The sequence below is a fragment of the Bacillus rossius genome, chromosome 16 (assembly GCF_032445375.1).
Source record: "Bacillus rossius redtenbacheri isolate Brsri chromosome 16, Brsri_v3, whole genome shotgun sequence".
In the NCBI taxonomy this organism is placed as follows: domain Eukaryota; kingdom Metazoa; phylum Arthropoda; class Insecta; order Phasmatodea; family Bacillidae; genus Bacillus; species Bacillus rossius.
Genome location: NC_086343.1, coordinates 22,362,734 through 22,384,992, shown reverse-complemented (window position 1 = coordinate 22,384,992; position 22,259 = coordinate 22,362,734). Strand labels below are relative to the sequence as shown.

Sequence of the window (22,259 nt, the reverse complement as noted above, 5' to 3'; positions counted from 1 at the left end):
CCCCCTCTCTCCCTTCCACGCCGCTCCTGGTTACCCCCTCCCCCCTGCTTCCCCCCGTCTACTCGTCTTAACTCCGGACCCAGCACTGCGCCAAGCTGCCGGGGCGTGCCCCAAAACTCTTCTCCCCTCCCCTTTCATCCCCCCCCCTTTCAACCCCCCCCCCCCCCACACAAAAGAAACAACCCTTTTGGCATCTCGTCTTTGGCGCGCGCGTGACTTCGATAGCTCGAGGCCACACAGGGTTGCGCGCGTTTTGACGCGAGCACATCAAGTTTTTATTCATATATATATATATAATCACCGGAATACCTACCAAAAGGTAGTTATTCCGGTATTCAGGTAGATAGGCATTGACTCAGTTTGACCACACGGCTTAATTAATAGAAGGCCTTGTTGTTAACAGTTACCGAATGCTACACTGCTACCTGTGAAACAATAACGGATGTTCAGAATTTATATTTGTTCCTTTTAGGAATAATAGGAATAATTTACATTAAAAAAAATAAACAAACATATTAATGCCAATTTAAAAGAAAAATTGTTATTGGCTTTCTTTATCTTGTCTCATATGGACATTATCTCTCTCTTCCCAACGTACGATATCTGGTATTGGCGCTGTAATTTTTTTTTTTTTTTCAGTTTGCTCTGTTGCCAGATATAATTGAAGAGCTTTAAAATTTCAGACATAACCTTATCATGTCATGGAGTTTTTTGTTTTAAAATATTCCTTAAACATTTTTATATTAAAAAGGATAATTTGGAAGAGAATTTCGGGAACACACTTTAAGGTTGTATTTGATCAAGATCCTTATCTGATCATATTCTATTATCATTACTACTACCAAGGAAATGTATCTGAAATATTTCATCATGGTTTCAACAGTTTTTGGAATAATTTTTTATATCTTTTTAATATTAAGAATGTTGATTCAGTTTGACCACATGGCTTAATCAATAGAAGGCCTTGTTATTAATAGTTACCGAATGCTACACTGCTACCTGTGAAATAATAACGGATGTTTAGAATTTATATTTGTTCCTTTTAGGAATAATAGGAACTATCAAAATACACTATTTTATGGTCTTAGAATAATCAACGATGGTAAAATTAATAATATATTTAAAATCACTATAATCATTAATAATATATCAAATATTAATTCTAATTTTAACAAGCCGATTATTTTTAATTTGGCAACTGTGAGCGCCATTTTCACTTTACTGCAATCTAAGCGTGAGGCAGACTCTAGTATGTAATCAGGACGGTGTTATTTGTCGATTGGCTGCTACTAGTACCATATTGCACATTCTGTCCTATAGTGGCTTTCGACTGGGTTACACTACTTTTATCGCATACATGTTTGTTGTAGGCTTCTAATACTCTAAGACATGTCAAATAACCTACGAACCAATGATAGAAGCGATTAAAATATACAACAGTTTTGCATTCCAGACGGTTACGAAATAACACGAATTTCGCAGGTTCCTAAAACATTTTTTCCCCCCTTAAGCAACTTGAAAAGTAATTATAACCTTTCGAATATGTAAAATATTATTCATGCCAAACATGTTGATAGTTTTATATCATAATGAAAATAATATTAAAAGGAATTAAACGACGGATCATGCAAAATAACTTCAAATCCGCAAACATGCCCTTAGTGGATTGATAAATTAATAACCAGGGACAGGAAAATATCGCGGGTTCATTGACCTTCAGGATAGACTCCACATGGTTGTGCTGTTATCTGTAACGGTTTAGTCAGCGTAAGCCCAGAATGCAATCAGTTTGGTGGTTTTTCTCTAGTAAACATTTTTTTAAAATAAAAACATTGCATTCCTATCTGGAATAAGTCACTTAAAATATGAAATATTTTTTTTTGGAATCACACCTGAAACTGTCAATTTTGCTTCTTACAAACAAACAAACTTATCACACACTCTCTATAACATAATTTTTATAATTTCACTTAAAAAATTAAATTACTTCCAGTGGGCACAAAATCAATCACTATTCGTTTTAAATGGAAGTTTTGGGAGCCCTTATAAAATATATTTTTCATCTATTTGTATAGACACCTAGCGTATTAAAAAAATTCCCTTTTCTCTCAGCCTAAAGGCGTAGGTAGAATTCGAAGTAGCCAACTTATCTCTTCTGAAAATGTTCTGGAAACTTCTATAAACTTCTGGAGTATTTTAAAAACTTAATGCACTTAACAACATATATTTTCTCCAATATTCCAAAATGACCGATTTAACATTTTCTGATGTTACATGCAGCGAAAATGTTTAATTTAATGCATCCAGCATTGAATAGCTTAGAATGAATTTCATTTTATGCCTACTAAGGTAGTTATGTATTTTTTAAACTTCAAAAACTATTTTTTCATTCATTGCACTAATACGTAGTCTTATAAAATTTTTCTTTGGATACAGGTTCAAGTTAATACTAAGATGGTTGATAATAAATTCGAACGAATTTGATAGTAAGGAAGGGTTTTTTTTTAAAATCTAAACCCCTGTGTTTACGGTAATAATTCTTCTCATCTAAAATTGTTTCAGCAAAGGTTTTAGACATTGTTTAGAAATGTTTCAATGGGCTACATTATACCGGATTTGAAAGAATACCTACTAAAATCTTTTGATTTTTTTTTAGTTTTTTTAACCTTTGTTATTTTCACCCCATTCAGTAATGGTCGGTTACATAACAATTATCTTATGCCGTTATAAGAAATTTCTTAGAAAGTTTAAAATAAATAAGAACTTATTCAATGGTGTAAGTCGTAGGGGAGTTATTAATATTTAAAATTTAAACCCATGGTTTTATCAGCCCCCTGTAGTAATGGATCGTTTAATCAAAAATTATTCCAGGCCAATGTTTAAGATAATTTTTAGATGATTTACAATTAATTGTTTCGATTTGATAGTTTACCTTATAAGGGAGTTATGATTTTTTTTGTCCTTTAACGTATGTTCATTTTAACCTTAGCAGCAATGTTTGGTCGGATAACAAATTATTTCTGACAAAAGTTTTGGATAATATTTAAAAGGTTTACAAACAATTTGAATTAATTTTATTATGTACATACTTATTAAGGGAGTTATTATTTTTTGTCATTCAACCCGTTATTTTCCACCCTTGCAGTAATGATTTGTAGCATGAAAATTATTTTGGACCAAAGTTGAAGAATATTTTTTTAATGTTTCGCAATAAATAAGAACGGATTTAATAACGTACACAGTAGGAAAATTATGATTTTTTTTATACCTACCACCTCATCTCTTCAACCCCTTGCAGGAATGGTTAGTCTTATCAAAAATTGTTTCAAACCAAAGTTTTAGATAAAAATTATAAGATTTACAAACAATCCGAACGGATTTGATGGTATGCTTACTAAGGGAGCTGTGATTATTTTTTGTCTTTTAAACCCCTGTTTAATCAACCCTTTACAGCAATGGTTGTTGTATCAAAAAAGTTTCAGAAATAAGTTCTTGATAATATTCATAAGGTTTACAAACAATTTGAACAGCTATAATAATATGCCTTCTAAGGAAGTTATAAATGTTTTAGTCCTTCAACCCTTGTTTTATCCCCACCTCTTTCAGTTATGGTTGGTCGTATCATTAAATTTATTTAGACAAAAATATTCGTATTACTCCTACAAGTTATAATACGTTCAAACGGTTGTGATATATATATATATATATATATATATATATATATATATATATATAACACATATATATATTTCATATTATGGGAGTTATAGCGATTTTTATGTTTTTTCCAAAAAACTTTCCCCATTTCTACTCCTTTGGTTAGGTTATGCCCAATAACGATCTCGACCGAGATTTTACTTTAACACATTTTACGTATCGGTTTGGGAGTGATTTGTGCAAAATTACGCCAGTTATCGTGTCCATAAAAATTTTATATACATATATATATGATTAAAGGCTACAATAGATAGGAAGTCTTACTTCGAAATCTACCTAAAACATGCTTCAATAAGGGCAAACTGGAAACTTTATTTTAGAAAGTTTTAGAAAGGTTCATTTTCCTTTGAAGTGTCCGTAAATTTCCTTTAATGTTTAACAGTGTATAAAACGATATACATCAATCAAAATTAGTTTAATCGTAACTTTAATCACCTGTTATTAGGCTAAATTATTTCAAGAGCTAGTGATGGGTGGTATCTCAATTTCTTTTCGAATCCAGATCAATAGCTAGAATCACAAAGAGAACTTAGAATCTACCCCTCGAATCCAAATGTACGTCTGAAGAGTCGAAAACATAATAACGTAAAATCAATAAATTCAACCCTTTGAAAGCTTGTTACATGAAATATGTTTACCAAATATATACATATCCTAATTTTATTTACATAGGTACACATTTTAAGTGCAATCTCTTGGGGAAGGATATTTAGGATTTGATGAAGGGGAAAAAAACAACACAGAATTAGGAATGGTTAGTGTTGAATTTTTGAATTTACTACATTGCCTCCAATATTTTTCTTCGAATCTTATTCCCCGAATATTTGAATCTTATTTTTCATATAGCAGAGTTTCAATGGTATTCGAGAATACGGTCAGCCCATCTATACTTAAGAATTACGGTTCAGTCTCACATGATTATTTCATTATTAATGTGTAGCATCTTAGTTCTCGGTATACGGCATCTGGTGGGAGTAATTCCGTGAATGCGACGGAAGTCAAGGAACGGAAATGTGTAACAACCACGGTGCTGCTATCTGTGGCTAATGACGCATAACAAAGTTCACAAAGCCAAAGGGAAACTTTATAGTATTTACAGTTTGATTAATTTTAACAAGCTTCTTCGCTTTTATCGTAGCTGTTCGATTAAGTATGTTCAAATTTCGGTCTGAAAACGGAATGATTCGATAGTCGACGTAGCTGCCTCGGCAGCGAATTCTAGCGGTGGGTGCGGATACTACGCGTGAATCGCGTCCAGAAATGTAGTTGAAAACACTGTTTGCGTTGGGCATTATTTTAAAGAATTCTACGTTATGTTTCGTGTCCGAGTTTTTTTATTATAAGTGTATTTGCAACGTGAGAACACGTGAATTTGCTCGTTACCGAGGTTAGATGTTACACATCTCTGGCGAGTGCTGAAACACTCGCTCATAATGTTTTTATAATAATTTCCATCAGTGTTTCGTGCAAATTATTTTCGATGTCTCTCTTGCATTTGTTGTTGGGTCGGAAATGTTATCACCAGATATCTACTAAACTTCATTTTCAAGCTGTAAAAGGCCACGCAATTTATCAAAAATATGAAGAGTCCTTGCGTGAAATTTCCTTATCGTTATAAGATGGTACTAAGTAAATATTTGCCAAAAATTTTTTATACGAAACGTAAAACACAAGAGAGAGAGAGAGCTACCGAGATAAATTTACAAGGATATTCCTTAATTAGGTAGTTATGAAATGAAGGGTGGCGTGTGAAACAGACCCTCAAGTTAGTATTATCAACATGTAGGCGATCGAGCAAGAAAGCCGGCTTTACACGAACATACTTCGTAGCCAACCACACACACACATTCTATTGATACCAATAAAAAAAAATTGCGAGATTACGTACCTATGTAGGCTACTCGCGTTAGAAGCTAACAATGTTTTGTTTTAACGAATCCATTGGAATGTAACTTTTAGTTTGAAAAATACATAAAAGACAATGCCACGTTCGTAATATTGTAGAGAAACAACAACATGTTTGACATATTTGACGCCATATTTGTTAAAAAAAAAATTTTCTTGTCTAATAAATTTATAGGTAGGTATGCAATTATGTCTTATTATGACTATTAACGTTTACAAAGTTTATTCCAAGGATAGCTGCACTATAATAAAGTATAATTTGGCACACCGATACGCTAGGTCCACGAAGGCTGATATGTACGTGTGCATTCCGCCACACGCTGGTCCGCCATTTTGACGGACTTCGTACTCGTGGCTGCAGCGGGAACAGGCATGCGCACTGGACGGTCGACCTGTCGAATTTTTACTGTCTGTCGATGCGACCGCGTTTAATTGCTAGAGACAGGAAAAATTCGCCGGTTCATTTCATGATATGCTATAATCCAAACAACTGTATCTTTATATTGCTTCTGCGATTGACTCACAGTTAATCTGAAGGACTTTCAGCCAATGGAAAACCTTCAACCAAAAAAGTATCGAATCGCAAGCGTCCCAGTTGACACGTGTCACGATTCAATAGCCGATTAGCAGGTGGAATTTGCCTGAGTGTGGAGAGGATTGTGGAGTCTATCCTAGAGGTCATTGAAATCGCGAATTTTTCCAGTCTCTATTAATTGCATATTTTCCGTTGCGCACTGAAAATTTTTTTTCACCCTCGACACGTCTGAAGAAGTGTAACTCAAAGGAAAAAAGGGAAAGCGTTGGAAACTAAGCGCATGTTCACGCCACAGGGCCCTAGCCACTCAGTTTGACGACACACACGTCTCCCCCGAAGTTGTAAGTGCGCCACTGGAAAATGAGTAAAGGTTAAGGAGTGGGGAGGGGTTTACCGGGGCAAACATTATTGATGAGCTTCGCGCTTCCCCGGTCGGCAGTTTCTACTACGTCAGTGCCTCTGGGTGAAATTTTAATGCAGCCCCTAACTTCGGTCGGCGAACTGCCTGCGGGGAAAGGCCTGCGTTATCTAGCGCCCAAACGACGATAACACGCGGAACAAGTTCCCCCCCTCCCCTTTTCAAAAATGGAATCGATAAAATTTTGATATTTCATTCCAGGACCTAAAAAAATAATAATAAAAAACAACCCACGGTAATCGTCCCGAATGTGGCCCAGATATCTGTAGTCTATGTCCAACTGGCTCCTTATCGGAAAAGTTTCTACAGATTTTTTTTGTATTGTATTCTCGCCGACGATTGAAATTGAATCGATAACATAACTAGAATTAATTTCCTATAGGTAAGTGGTTTTTACCGATTTAACAAGTGTTAATATTATAATGGTCTTGAGAACTTTGAAGAAAGCATTATATATATATTTTTTAAACTGAGAGCATTAAATCGTCCGGTATACAGTTTTGAACTAACCGTTTGTATGTACATTTTTTAAGAGTAAAATTCATAAAAGAAATTAGGGTTTTCAAAAAACCCGACAGAAACTCGAGTTTCTAGAATTTTGGGCAAAACAAATATTTATTGAATAATAAATTATATACTAAAAACAAAGAGTTTGAAGGCACAGGCCAATAATAAACGGTTAATTCAAAATTGTATACACCACGTTAGGGTTGAAATATAAATATGATTTTATGTTTCTCAAAACCATTAAATATACACTAATTGAATTTATAGAACCATTGATACAAATCTAACCTGGTTTATAGGCCTACTTCTAAAGTATTTCGCGAACAAAAACAAAAACATTATAGAATGAAAATAATTTAAGACACAACCTCCTTAAGTAATCCTTAAGATGCCACCTAACTGATATCATGTTTCAATCTCTCTAGGGGGGAAATATTCAGTGCAGATTCCTTATATTCTTTATAATACTTAAATAGGAACTACTACAATTCGTAAAGGATATTCATTCTACTGTAATTCAGTCCACAGGGTCTCGTGTGTGGTCTCGAGAGTGACTTTGTGGCGTTCGCATAACCGCGATAAACATTATTGTGTAGGATTTAGCCGTATTTTAGTGGACAAACATGTTTTACTTAATTTAACACAGTTCTATCGAAATTTTACACTGTTTCTTGCGGAAAAAAATAATTACGTGATATTTGCCGAGACCCCCCCTTCTCCCCCACGTGAGATTGGGTGAGATTCGGCTCGACCCCCCCCCCCTCCCTCCTTAAACGCCTCACGTAATTTATGGACGCCCTGAAAGGCCAATTAATTGAAGTCGTTACCGTGGTGTGACATTCGGGATAAAAGTATATGCGCCAATTTTCGTAAGAAATACTCAGTATTATCTCGAAAAAAGTATTTCATAGCCATTTTTTTTGGTACAAATTTACAATATCTTCCTCGCAGTATTACAAAATATTTCTTGGCAACTGGTTTCCAAGGGAATGTTTGTGATAAAAGTACAGAAAATATTTGTTTTCTGTGTGCGCTCGCTCACATGGTCCGACTGCAGCTGACCGTAAAGACTTTCAGAACAAAGGATGTTTCCGGCAGTGTTTGTTAACAAATCAAATTAATTTAAAAAAAAAATCGCTGTTGGAATGCAAGACTATTCTTCTAACGTTCAGTGTGTGAAAAGGTGTTTTTTTTTTTTTTCGAAGAAAGAAAATGTTTTTAAACAATTTTAATGTTTAACCACAACGTTAATTTGGGATGTTTTTTGCTAAAATTATATTTCTATGGATAACTATTTAAAATATAAATTTATATAAAAACAATTTTTCTTCGTACCTACCCCATCTTCAGTACTTAAAATTTGTGCCTATGTAAATAAAATTACGATATGTATTCATTTTATAAATTTAATTTGTGAAATGAAAATTTAAATGTTTAAATGTTTTAACTAATTAGTTTATATTTTTATTGCTTCTAGACTATTTTATTTTTGACCACTGAGCCGTAGATTTATATTTGAGGGGTAGATTCGAAATACTCTTTGTTGTTCTATCTCGACATTAGTATTCGTAAAAATGGGTATTTGACCCACTACTATTATTTACATCTGTTTTCATGTAACGTTGCAGCTCTAAGTTGTGAAATGGCAACCTGTTAAATTTAAACAAGTATGTGTAAGTAGCAGTAGCAACAAAACAATTACTGAGATAAAGTACAAAGTTAATTTGGTGTTTTCTCAATAGGGCTAAACATGTATGTTGTGAAATAACAAGTTTAAGTATGAAGTCAACCGTAATTTATTACTGTTTCCAGAACAGTGTGGGTGAACTAATTATCACCTATAATTTATGGGGGGCTGAATTGTATCCCTCGGAAAGGGTACCGTTCATACTTTTGGGGGCTGTAGTGCAGCTGGGTAGAAACAGGAAAGGTACCCTTTCCGATTTATTAAAATGTTTCGGTTTTAATGCAAAAATGCACTGGAAATGTACCCCCTCGGAAAGGGCGCCTTTCAGGATTTTCTTTACAATGACACAGCAGATAATAAACTGGAAATGTACCCTTTCCGGTTTCTTAAAATGCATATTATTTTCTGCTTTAAAATCCTGAAAGTTATCCTCTCTGGAAATATATCCCAAAATGTCTGCCAGACAAGTAACGTATCGATAAAACCACCTAGTTCCTCAGTTTCATGCTAGGTAGCGCTGGTAGGGAGTGTCCACATAATACCTTACCTAACCTAACCTAACCTCTATTAAACGTTATAGGGAAAATTGTAGATAAGGTCTTTTTACTGATGTGTTTACTTCATGCCATTCTTTCACATGGCCTGTATCGATACATCACTTGTCTGGCAGCCATTTTGGGATATGTTTCCAGAGGAGATATCTTTAAGGATTTTATGAGCGAGCACAACCATGTCGCAAACTCGAAAGGTTACCTATCCAAGGGGATAAATTTCAGGATTTTAAAGCAGAAAATAATATACATTTTAAGAAATCGGAAAGGGTACATTTACAGTTTCTACCCAGCTACACTACCCCCACTAAAAGTATGAAAGGTACCCTTTCCAAGGGGATACAATTCTATCGTCCCTAATTTAACCTACATTCGGAAACACTGATATTATACTCAGTGGAAATAGAATAAACTGTGATTTCATTTTTCCATTTCAAATTTAGACTCCTTAATGTGTGCCAAATGCAGCTTAATATTTTTATGATATTAGCAATAATTTTATTTGTTAACTCTTCCGTTACACATTTCGAACGACTTAATTGAAAAGTACCAAATATTCAAATGTATGGTTTAAGAAATCGATCTACCATGTTCTTATCAGCAGAAAAGATCAGTTTCTTGCACTGTTTAGCAGAGTTCGTTATAAATTTAGGATAAACACTCTTAAAATAAGTAGACGTTTAGTTTTTCTCAACTTTCACCAATTTAAATATATATGTATATAAATATATAAATATATATACACATACATATACATACACACATTCAATACTTTTGGATATTACCTACCAAAATTATATTTCATTCATTTTTGGGGCGAAAATTATGGAAAATAAATAAATTACAACACAAAAGCTTTTTTAGGTTTGAATACAATGCTATGGGCTACTACAAGCCAGAGTCAAAATACCCTTGAAAATAAGAATAATGAATGGCTAGCTAAAATAAAATAAAACTTTCTGAAAAAAAAAAAATATATATCACGAAGTAGCCAACATCATTTCTTTAAAACTAAAATGTTCCAATTCAGAAATCCACTCACTTCTCATTATTTTCACGCCAAAGGAAACATTAAAAAATGCAGCCTTAGTAGCTTATCATGCGACAAGGAACGCGATACATAACATTTTAATTTTGTGAAAATTTAATTCAATCAAGTAGTCCACGAGTTAACGTAAGAATAAAACAATGACCTGAATTGGGACGAACAACTTAAACCGCTGACGATTTCTTAAAGGTGTCTGCTTTCGAGTGACATCTAATAGCCTCTACACTTGCCTATAAAAGTCCAGTTTTTACGGATGCCTGGAAAGAAAAAATAATAATGGTTTCACGGACCTTTTTAGATATAAAAAAAATGGTAGTCTGTAAAGTCGGTTTACGGACGATAGTTTAACGTGACAACGTCATAACAAAACATTGATGAAATGATTGCATACTTTTATGAATAAAATTGAATAATTTTTATTGAATTATCACTATTTTGTATGGATACAAAGAAGGAGTGAAATGAAATCTACAATTTAATTGATAAATTTACTTTTATTTGCACTCATTAATTCAAATATGTTTATTACTTTAACGAAGAGATTATTTAACTATAACTTTTATACATGTTTGCTATTTAACTTCTTCCAATCTGTGTTATTCTGTTAAGGATAGGACGATGATAGGAAAAGTAGGAAACGAATGGGAGTGTTTCAAGTTTAATGTGCCTCGAAAAAGTCAAATCGATGGTTGTTCCAATCGATTGGAAGAGAGATAGATGCGGCGCAAGCGTACAATGAGCGTAACGGGACACAGCGTAACGGGAAAATGTGCGTAACGGGACAACTTTTCGTGCGTGCAGCCGGCGTTCATCGATTTATTAGACGTTTTCACGTAAAAAAATAATTTCAAACAGTTTTGTAAGTCGTGTGCAGTGACGTGTGGAGAATCTTCAAAATTGATGTCTTTAATATTCCACGTTGAATAATGTAGGTTTTCTCGATGTTCAAGCGGGAGTTTAAGGCGCGTCAACGACCAGCACACTGCGTCCGGCGCGTAGGGTTGAAGAGGAGTGTGATGGCCATGCCTGTGTCGCCCTTAGCGACCGCGCGCGCTTTCAGAGATCGTGCGCCCGGCCGGAAGACCCCCTTAAAGCCCCAAGTTAATCATCATCGTCATCATCATCATCATCATCATCATCATCATCATCATCATCATCATCAACAGCCCACGCCCTTGATGGTTCGCCCCGCCCACAGTCCGCGCGATTAGCTTTGCCCGCGGGGAGTCCTGATGCAACGGGAGTTACGCCGTAACCGCGACGCGAATAAAAATAATTACTAGGGGCAGGCATTTTTCGCGAAAAGATCTGAACAATTATTAGACTGCAACAAGTTATACCCGCACCTGTGATTTCTTCCTTGTGATTGGCGGCCGTCTGCGAGAGAAGTCGTTGCCTTGTTTGACCGAGCCACTCAGGACGCGTTTGTTTCCGCACTGAATTACTGTGATTGGTGTTGTAACAGTCGACATGCGCCTGAAATAAATTCACCCAATCACGAAACACAGACGATGCTACAGTGTTTTAACTCATAACTAATCTTGGAATCTTTTCGCGAAATATGCATGGCCCTAATAATTACCCTTAATTAGAGACCTGAAAAATTCGCGGCTTCATTACGTGCTATGCTAAAATTCAAATAATTATACCTTAGTGCTGCTTCTGCCATTGGTCCACTGTTAATCTGTATTATTGAGGGCCAATTAGAGACCCTCACTCGTAGAAGTGTCGAATCACAGGCCACCCAGTCGTGACGACTCACAAGTCAGCAGCCAATGAACAGTTGGCATTTGCCCGAGTGTGTAGAGGATATTGGAGTCTATCCTGGAGGTCATTGAACCCGCGAATTTTTCCGGTCTCTACCCTCAAGCCAATCACGTTCGACACACCAGTGACGCCGGCACGATCAAAAAACGTGCGGGCGTTGACGTAAATGTGCGCGAGAACTTTTTGCACTCGAAAGTTAGGCAATATTGAATCACCTACATTATTTTTTTAAAATTATGTTTAAATCGAATTAAGTAAACATAATAATTTTTTTTCAAACATGTTGATTGAAAAAAATAATTTTTAACACACTCATATGTACCTATATAGGCTATGATAAAATGGTATATTATATTGACCAGAATTTTTTTTTTGCAAGACAATTTGGTGTTTGTTCATATCTAGGATGCTGTGTGTTGTAGCATTGTCTGTGTTTAGTGGTTGGCTGGGTTTATTTCATGTGCATGTATACTGTCATCCAGTGCGGAAGCAAATGCGTCCCGAGTGGCTCGGTCGAACAAGGCAACGACTTCTCTTGCAGACGGCCGCCAATCACAAGGAAGAAACCACAGGTGCGAATATACCTTGTTGCAGTCTAATAAGTGTTCAGATCTTTTCGCGAAAATTGCCTGCCCCTAGTCATGGCAAATTGTGAGGGTGCATCAGTACGGTGACCACATTCTCATTGGCCCCGGTCAAGAGCGGGACGACACCTCTCACCGACCTCAGCCAATAACCACGGGAGAAAAGCTACAGTGTTTTGTGAAATACCTTGACACGAAATTTATTCGCGAAATACAGGTGTCCCTACACTCTAAAAAAAATTGTACTTTTACAAGGGAAATTCTTGGAAACCCGGTTGCTTGCAAAACTACAAGGCAGAGCCTTGCAAAATCGCACATGGTACCAAGCTTTGCCTTTACAAGTAATATCCTTAGCAACAGGGTTTACAAAGATTTTCCTTTTAAGATATACAAAAATTTCTTTCAGTGTAGTTATAACTAGAGACCCGTGAATTTCGCGGATTCATTTCGTGTTATGCTAAAATTCAAATAATTATACCTTAGTGCTGCTTCTGCCATTGGTTCACTGTTGAACTGGAGGACTGAGGTACAATTAGAGACCCTCACTCGTAGAAGTGTCGAATCACAGGCCACCCAGTCGAGACGACTCACAAGTCAACAGCCAATGAACAGTTGGCATTTGCCCGAGTGTGTAGAGGATATTGGAGTCTATCCTGGAGGTCATTGAATCCGCGAAATGCACGGGTCCCTAGTTATAACTAGTCTCGGAATAGCCTATTTCCGCGGAGAATGCACGGCTCTAGACGGATCCCAAGACGGGGCGACGGACGGGGGCCTAGTGCCCTACCCTCGGAAGTAGCCGGAGCCGACCGGAAGCTGCGTTGCAGTATTGATCCGCTCTCGGCATCGCGCGGGAAAGGCCCCGCCCCGACTTGCCCCGGGCGGAGGGGGGGTAGGGGAGGGGATGCTGAACGTCACCCCTCCCGCCGCGGAAAACCATCCAGGGCAGCTGTCATCGCCCCTCGTCTGGCTTCGGCGAACCGCTGGTGGCAGAGGGGGGGGGGGGGGGACAAGGTTATGCACTTCGGCCGGGGTAGAGGCTGATATATTTGGCCCGGGTAGTATGCGACCCCCGACCACACCGTGACGCGCGGAAGATGGATGGCGCGAAACTCGTGACGTGGCGACTTTGACACGATTGCCCTGAATCAATTTTTGTTTTATTGTCGACTTCTCTTGCTCACCCAATTCTCCTTCAACACACACATTAAAAAAAAAAAAAAAATGACAGCCCACCTCTTTATTTTTTGGTCACTTTTTAAAGCTGTAACGAACGAAAACCCGTTAAAATATTTACAAATCGAAATAGTCTGCAAATGATTGGTTTCTACTATGAGTAACGTTTTTTTTTTTTAAATATCCAGATGTCGTGAACAGAGTTATTTATATTGAAAAATAGCCCTCGTAACTCTACAACTGCATTCATGTTCATTACTTTTTGAAATTTATTTCCCCGGTTGTTCCAGTAGCCCGTAAATAGAGCCAAGATAAGTTAACGAAAGGGGCAGACATTTATCGCCTGAACGCCTATTAGACTGCAACAAGGTATACACGCACTAGAGGTTTCTCCCTTGTGATTGGCGAGAGAAGTCGCTGCCTTGCTTGACCGAGCCACTCAGGACGCGTTTGCTTCCGCACTGAATCATTGTAACTGGTGTTGTGACAATCGACGTGCGCCCTGAAAGAAATTCACCCAATCACGAAACACAGTCGATGCTACAGTGTTTTAACTTATAACTAGGCTCGGAATCTTTTCGCGTAAAATGTATGGCCCTAGTTCACGAACATATTGGGTATAAAATTAGATACATCTGCTTCGCGTTTGTTATTGGACTACGGTGCTCTTGAAAAAGCCTTGACCACCCTGAGCCAGCTCCAAACAAGAAGAAGAAGAAGAAGAAGAAGAAGAAGAAGAAGAAGAAGAAGAAGTTACCCTCTTACGTGTAACCCGCCAAATTTATCGACCAAAATAATATTGTAACTGTTTTTTTTTTAAATTTTTTTTAGATATTTAATTTTATTTTATTACGCTTAGCATGGGCTATCAAACCTGATGTTGCCACGGACATAATACTGTAAGGCACGATTCTTAAATATTATTTTCTAATGTTTAAAATAAATAATATTTTTTTATATATTTTGAAAAAGACTACCTTCGAATATTAATTTTGGCCCAGCTTACAGGCGCAGGTAAACTTTGAAGTACTAAAGAAGTTATGATATTATTTTATCCTTAACCCTTGTTATTTACACCTCCTGCAGTAATGGTTGGTCGTATCAAAATTTATTTTAGACCTAAGTTTTATTTTTATTTAATTATAATTTGAATACCTGCCAACACTCATATCCTTTAATAAGCATGCACTTAACAAATAATAAATTAAGTTGAGAGACAATCACATTAATGAATATAGGACAACATAAAATATGTTAAGGACAAACACATGACATTAAAACCACCAAAACTAAAGAATCAGATAAATTAGCATCATTTAAAAATAATTTTAACTATTTACATAAATATAATAAAATATATACACAAAAGTTTTACCTAACCCCACTAAAATTCAAAATGGCTTTTATTTTAATCTTAGATTTTAAAAACGGGTCCAAATATTCTAAGCAATCATTAAAATTAGTGCAACATTTGGAGAACTCATTGTTTCTGTAAGTTATTCAAAAGAATAGCAACGTTTTGTTTGTTTACAACAGGAACTCTATGTTCAATTTTGTTTAATATTTCTGTGCTGTGATAGACATTGGTAAAACAATTTATTACAAAAACAATGTGTGCCACTTTTCTTCTAAACTGCAATGTATGCGTGTTCAGTGTTTCTAGGTTTAGGTCATATTTTAGTTGTTCTGGATTACCATTTACTAAATGTTCGTTGAAAATGTATAAAAAAAAAATAAAACTTTTTTTTGTACAAAGATATCAGGCTCTCGCGGTCATTATCTGTAGTTGCTTGTCTTCTGGGTTGAAGCCGCGTCAAATGAGAAGATCTCACCGACGTTTCGGTCGATCTTGCAGACGCCATCATCAGGGTAGCTGTTACCTTCTGAGGTTGTTGCAAGTTTTAATACCCTCGCGTGAGAGGGAAACTGTGCTGCAGCCAATCGGGAAACACTCCCGGACTAAGGCGAGAGTATCAAAGAGCAGGAGAACTTCCAAGAACCTCAGCAGGTAACTGCTGCCTGATGATGGCGACCGCAACGTCGACCGAAACGTCGGTGATATCTTCAATTTCGACGGGGCTACAACCCATAAGTAGAGACCTGCAAAATTCGCGGTTTCGATGGCCTTCAGGATAGACTGCACATACCCCTGTACACTCGGGCAAATAACGCAAGTTCATTGGCTGCCGACTTGTAAGTCGTCTCAGCTGGTTTGTCTGTGATTCGATCCTTCTTTGGTTGAGGGTTTACAACTGGTTGAGATTCGTCCAGATGAACAGAAAGCCAATAGCAAAATTATCTAAGAGGTATATGTGTTTGAATTATCGCCTATCACCGAATGAATCCGCGAATTTTGCAGGTCTCTACCAATAAGCCAAACAACTCCAACTTTTTTGTATGTTTTCAAGTATTTTTGAATGAGTGGTAGTTATTGAGTTCCAGATGATATTCTGTTTATAGTTGTGTTCATTACTGACTCAGAAGACTCTTCAACCAAAGAGAAGTATTTAAATTGGAGACAAGCGTATCATCAAGCACAAATATTAACATACTCCGTAGAGATGTGAATAAAATGTAAAAAAGGAAATGCAACAATAGAGTTAAATTTTAAATACAGCTACATAAGTGGAAAACGCCTTAGTTATTAGTGTTATATTCATCATTTTTCAATGGGCGCCAGAGGCCTTACGAATAAATATGCATATAATTAATGAAACGTTTATCTCTAAACAAATAACTTTTTTTTTAAATTTAAAGTTTGCGTTATTGGGAAACTTTTGACATTTTGAATTTTTTACTTAACACCCTTTCGAAAATCTTTGTTTATTTATGTTTTAAATATGCTTATATCTGTGAAGTTTATAATTTTATTAAAAAAACTGTTGGTAATTTTTTGTCTTTTAAGTATACCTATAATACATATTTGTGCGCCCGAAAGTTTTTTTTACGGATTTGCTTTTTTGATGTAGTTACGTCCTTATTTCTTGCTGCTAAAAATTATATCGGTAAATGGCACAGATGCTCTTAATATATATTAATATAATACACATTATGTCAAACGTATTTTTGTAATTTGATATATAGGTATGTAAGAAATAATTTTCATTTGTACAATGTCAAAAGAAATTGAATTTTTTCGATAAGAATTTCGTGTTACGCTGAATAAAAGTGTTCGTTACATTCGTTGTTTCTGACGTGACAACGTCTAATAAATCGATGAACGCCGGCTGCACGCACGAAAAAGTATCCCGTTACGCACATTGTCCCGTTACGCTCATTGTACGCTTGCGCCGCATCTATCTCTCTTCCACTCGATTGGATCAACCATCGATTTGACTTTTTCGAGGCACATTAAACTTGAAACACTCCCATTCGTTTCCTACTTTTCCTATCATCGTCCTATCCTTAACAGAATAACACAGGTTGGAAGAAGTTAAATAGCGAACATGTATAATAGTTATAGTTAAAATAATCTGTTCGTTAAAGTAATAAACATATTTGAATTAATGAGTGCAAATAAAAGTAAAATTATCAATTAAATTGCAGATTTCATTTCACTCCTTCTTTGTATCCATACAAAATAGTGATTATTCAGAAAATAATGATTCAAGTGTATTCATGAAAGTATGCAATCATTTCATCAATGTTTTGTTATGACGTTGTCCCGTTAAACTATCGTCCGTGAACCGACTTTACAGACAACCAATTTTTTTTTTCCGACGGGCGCGTTGGGCGCCTTGTAATGCCTCCTTGTTGGATGACATCCACGGTGCATGGATGTCTGAAGTGAGGGAAGGGTTTGTCTGTCCTGATGTCGCAGGCCGGTGCTCGGAGGACGAAGAGCGGCTGGTGAGGGACTTGTTCCGCGGCTACAACAAGCTCATCCGGCCCGTGCAGAACATCACGCAGAAAGTCAACGTCCGCTTCGGGCTGGCCTTCGTCCAGCTCATCAACGTCGTGAGTATGCACACGCGCATCTCGCGGCCGACGCTCAGGGCTTAACTCTCGCGCGTGGCCAAGTCGACGGAGTCACAGTCTGCCGCTTGTCTTGGACCGCACAGAGAGAGAGAGATAGAGAGATAGAGATATATATATAGAGAGAGAGACAGAGAGATATAGAGAGATAGAGAGATAGAGAGAGATAGAGAGAGACCGAGATATAGTGAGAGATATATATATATAGAGAGATAGAGAGAGATAGAGAGAGATAGAGAGAGATATATAGAGAGATAGAGAGAGATAGAGAGAGAGATGGAGAGAGATAGATAGAGAGAGAGAAATATTCTGTACGTTCACAAAAGAAAAAAAGACTCCTTTGGAGACCAGTTGCCGAGAATCAGTTTTCTGACACCACAAGAAATGTATTGTAATTTTTTTTTAACAGAACACACACATCTACGAGTGTTTTTTTGCACATATGAAAAAATACGTTTTTTTTTCTTGAGATAACACCAAGTATTTATTACGAAAATTGACGCATAATTGTAAATTTTAATTGATGTTTGATTCAAGTATATTTTTTACCCCCCAAAACCATAAGCATAAATTCCCAGGTAATAATCCGAATACTTTGTAGTGTCACAGTTTTTTTCCATGTAAATGTACAAATGTACAAATATCTGTAATTTTACATGAATATTTTTGTTCCATTTACAAAATCATTTACAGTATGTAGTGATTTAGGTATATCCATGGAAATTGTGCCGCCAATTAGCATTTTTCGGCACAATTGTAAATTTGAATTTTAAAATTATTATTTTAGCAATAAATTTGTAGCTAATACTTAAACTTTTTCTACTCACTGCACACTCCCACTTAATCTTTGTCAGGCTAGTTACCCAAATTGTTCCCAGGATAACGGGTATAACTGTTTTAAATATTGAATTGTCATCGGTCCTTGATAAGTATGCCAAATTTCGAGTTAATACGACGTTTTTAAGGGGGTCAAAATCATGTTCAAAGTTTCCGTTACATACTAACATACATACGTATGAAGCTAATAAAAGCGTGTTAAAAAAATGTATTTCATATATACAAAAAATAACCATAGCCGTGTGTCCTACAATGTTGTAATATTTTTCTTGTAGTTTTACAAACTCTTTCTTGGCAACTGGTTTCCAAAGGTATCTTTTGTATTGGTACAGGATATTTTTTTTTCCCTGTGTAAGGAACATACCTATGTCCGGGGACCAAACCCTGAAAAGTTGCAGGTGGTAGCAGCAGCGCGCAAATTTGAATTTGGCGGACTTCAGGGCACCACCCCATTGGCCGAGAGGACGCGCGATCGCAGCGCCTTGAGGTTCAAACTTCCCGCGGGAATCAGGTGACGAGCCGGCCACAGACGTTTGTTAGTTAGCCACACTCGCTAGCAAATACCAGTCTTATGTGGATGATTGGTGTCGTACATACGTTAAAATTGTTGGCTTTGGGCTGTTAATGCAATTTTTGACTGTTAGTGAGAAAGGTTTTTGATTGAAAGTTTGATGAACGGCAACAGCGTGGCAGACTTTTGAATTCGCCGATATGGCCGATGTGTTAATGGTGTTCAGGCAGGTTAAAAAAAAAGAAAAAAAGAAACAGGAGCAATGCGCATTTATCAAGGGCGATTTCACAAAATATAAAAAAAATTGTGTTGGTAGATTTTGTATGATTATTATTTCTACCCAGAATCGTTTACTACGTACGCTTAATTAAATTATGAAATATAATTATTAATCTTAAAAACATACCCCTTTTCAACCCTTACGAGTTAAATTTCGCAAAATATAAGGATTGTGGCTGGTATTTTTCGTATGATTATTATTGGTACCCAAAATAATTTATCACGCTTAATTTAATTCGGAGATCGCAAGCGGTTTATGATCAATGACAGTTTACTAAAAGCTCACAGCTTGGTAACAGATTGTTCTCCAAAACTAGTATAACGCAGAAGACTATAATCACGCAAGACTGTAAGCTATTTTGAATAAAATCAATGGAAAACTCATTTTGCTCAGATAAGATTTTTTTAAAAAAATGTAGGCATCTCACACTACTAGAGTTCCAGAAATATCGTCAGACGTTATGGACACTTTAAATTTATTTCCTTTTGATCACACAGTTGATCGCAACATTTAAAACATGTGTTTGAAGACTATTTTTTTTATCATAGTGCAGAAATGCTACAACATTATTTAAATGCATCATATTGTTGAATTGATATTAAAATTTTTCTCGGTCAATGTGATTCCACCCAAAACTATTTCCTTTCCCCGTCAAGTAAAAGCATTGTTTTCTTTCTGTTTTAGAACGAAAAGAGTCAAATCATGAAGTCCAATGTGTGGCTTAGATTGGTAAGTTTCTTCGTTTTAGGATAGCCTTTCAATTATGTAGTGATTTTAAAATTATCATGCACGATAGCTGTATTTGCAATTATAATGAATTACTAAGTGAGAATGGTAGCTTGTTTTTTTTTAGATATAACCGTAAAAATAATTTTGCAGTTAAAGTGTTTTAATAATACACTGAACATAGGATAGCTACATATATAAACTTAATTTTATGAGCAGAGAACCATAGTTAAGATACAATACTTATATATATAAATAAAAATATATATATGAGCGAATGTCTCAGTATTAACCAGATATAAGTTATACCGAACCACGGTAACGAGCAAATTAATGTTTTGTCATGTTAGAAACACACTTAAAATACGAAACTCGCCATCTCAGGGAGCAGTGGGTGACTGATCACTGACGATGGCGACAGCAACGTCGACTGAAACGTCGGTGGTATCTTCTTCACCTTCGACGCTTTTGTAACCCATAAAATCCATCAGAAGCCAAGCAACTCCCAATGTGTTTTGCTGTAGCCCCCAGTGCAGTTTGTACGTGTTGGTGCTAGAGAAGGCGCAATGAATGGTAGTTGGTTCTCCAAAGGCCTCTCCGCACACGATCAGTCTGAACTGACAGAACTTACCAGTCGGAATGGAACAGTGGGAACTGCCGCGTGTGAGCAAGGATGTGGGAACTGGTGGTGGCTTCCCATCAGATTGGACTGTGGACTTGGACTCGAGAGCGCTCAGTCCGAACTGCCGCGTGTGGGAACAGCGTCTCGCCAGTCCAAACGACCAGTCAGGCCATCAGCTGAACGTCGTGGCAGACATCTTCGGTCGCTTTGCTGTGTTGTGTTGCGACTGCAGTTGCAACGTATTCCAAGTTTCTTCTCGTGTTCCGCGATGAGACGGGCACACGCGGGGAAGGCCGAGCGCCTGGACTGTGAGGGGTGTTGGGTCGCATGGACTGGTGGTGGGTCTCGGCCTGTGAGGGGTGTTGGGTCGCAAGGACTGGTGGTGGGTCTCGGCCTGTGAGGGGTGTTGGGTCGCATGGACTGGTGGTGGGTCTCGGCCTGTGAGGGGTGTTGGGTCGCATGGACTGGTGGTGGGTCTCGGCCTGTAAGGGGTGTTGGGTCGCATGGACTGGTGGTGGGTCTCGGCCTGTGAGGGGTGTTGTCTCGCAGGTGTGGAACGACTACCAGCTGCAGTGGGACGAGGCGGACTACGGCGGCATCGGGGTGCTCCGACTGCCGCCCGACAAGGTCTGGAAGCCCGACATCGTGCTCTTCAACAAGTGAGTGGCGAGCCATCACTCCACCAACCCCAACAAACAACTCGCGAGATGGCCGCGCCCGACTAGCTTTCACGTCTATCACAAAAACTCCCGAATATCGAAACTGAACAAAAACAAAAAAATTGTGTGCGAGTCTTTCAGTACTGGACAGAGATGTGTAAATGTCTAACCTCGGTAACGAGCAAATAATGTTGCAAACTCGCTTATAATACGAAACTCGGACACGAAATTTAACTTTGGAATTCTTAAAACTAAAGCCGAGCGTGTTAAATATAAGAAATTTTTTTTTGTAACTACATTTCTCGACCAGAATCACACGTAGTTTCCGCTGGAGCAGCTGCGTCGACTATCGAATCATTTTATTAGCAGACATAAATTTTTAAACTATATAATGAAACGGCTCCGATAAAAGCGAAAAGGCTTGAAAAAAAAACATTTAACCCCGGCATTGGAACTGATTTTCGACTAGGAAATTTATTAAAATACTGCCCATCATTTTAAAATTTATCAAACAGTTAGTTCTATATTGTTTCCTTTTGGCTTTGTAAACTTTGGTTCTCGTCATCCGCCACAGACTTTGCATAGTTTTTTAAATTATTTTATACTGGCGTATTTGAGGCGGGTCACACACCAAAGAAACATTTTTGATGAAACCAGTTTCTATAAACGTGTAACTTTAATTTTATGAAACCATTCAATGCATAAACCAAAATATAGCCCTACACATACTGAGTTCCACGAAACCTTATTTCAA

The 22,259-nt window shown here is 37.1% G+C and overlaps 1 protein-coding gene across 1 annotated transcript in view; it reads left to right on the top strand.

Moving 5' to 3' along the window:
* The window catches only part of LOC134540230 (acetylcholine receptor subunit beta-like 1), a 55,021-nt gene that overhangs the window by 23,612 nt on the left and 9,150 nt on the right, over window positions 1-22,259 (top strand). Inside the window, exons 2-4 of the mRNA XM_063382844.1 lie at window positions 17,716-17,852; window positions 20,183-20,227; window positions 21,396-21,505. Of these exons, the coding sequence (XP_063238914.1) occupies window positions 17,716-17,852; window positions 20,183-20,227; window positions 21,396-21,505 (292 nt within the window). The remainder of the gene's footprint in view (window positions 1-17,715; window positions 17,853-20,182; window positions 20,228-21,395; window positions 21,506-22,259) is intronic.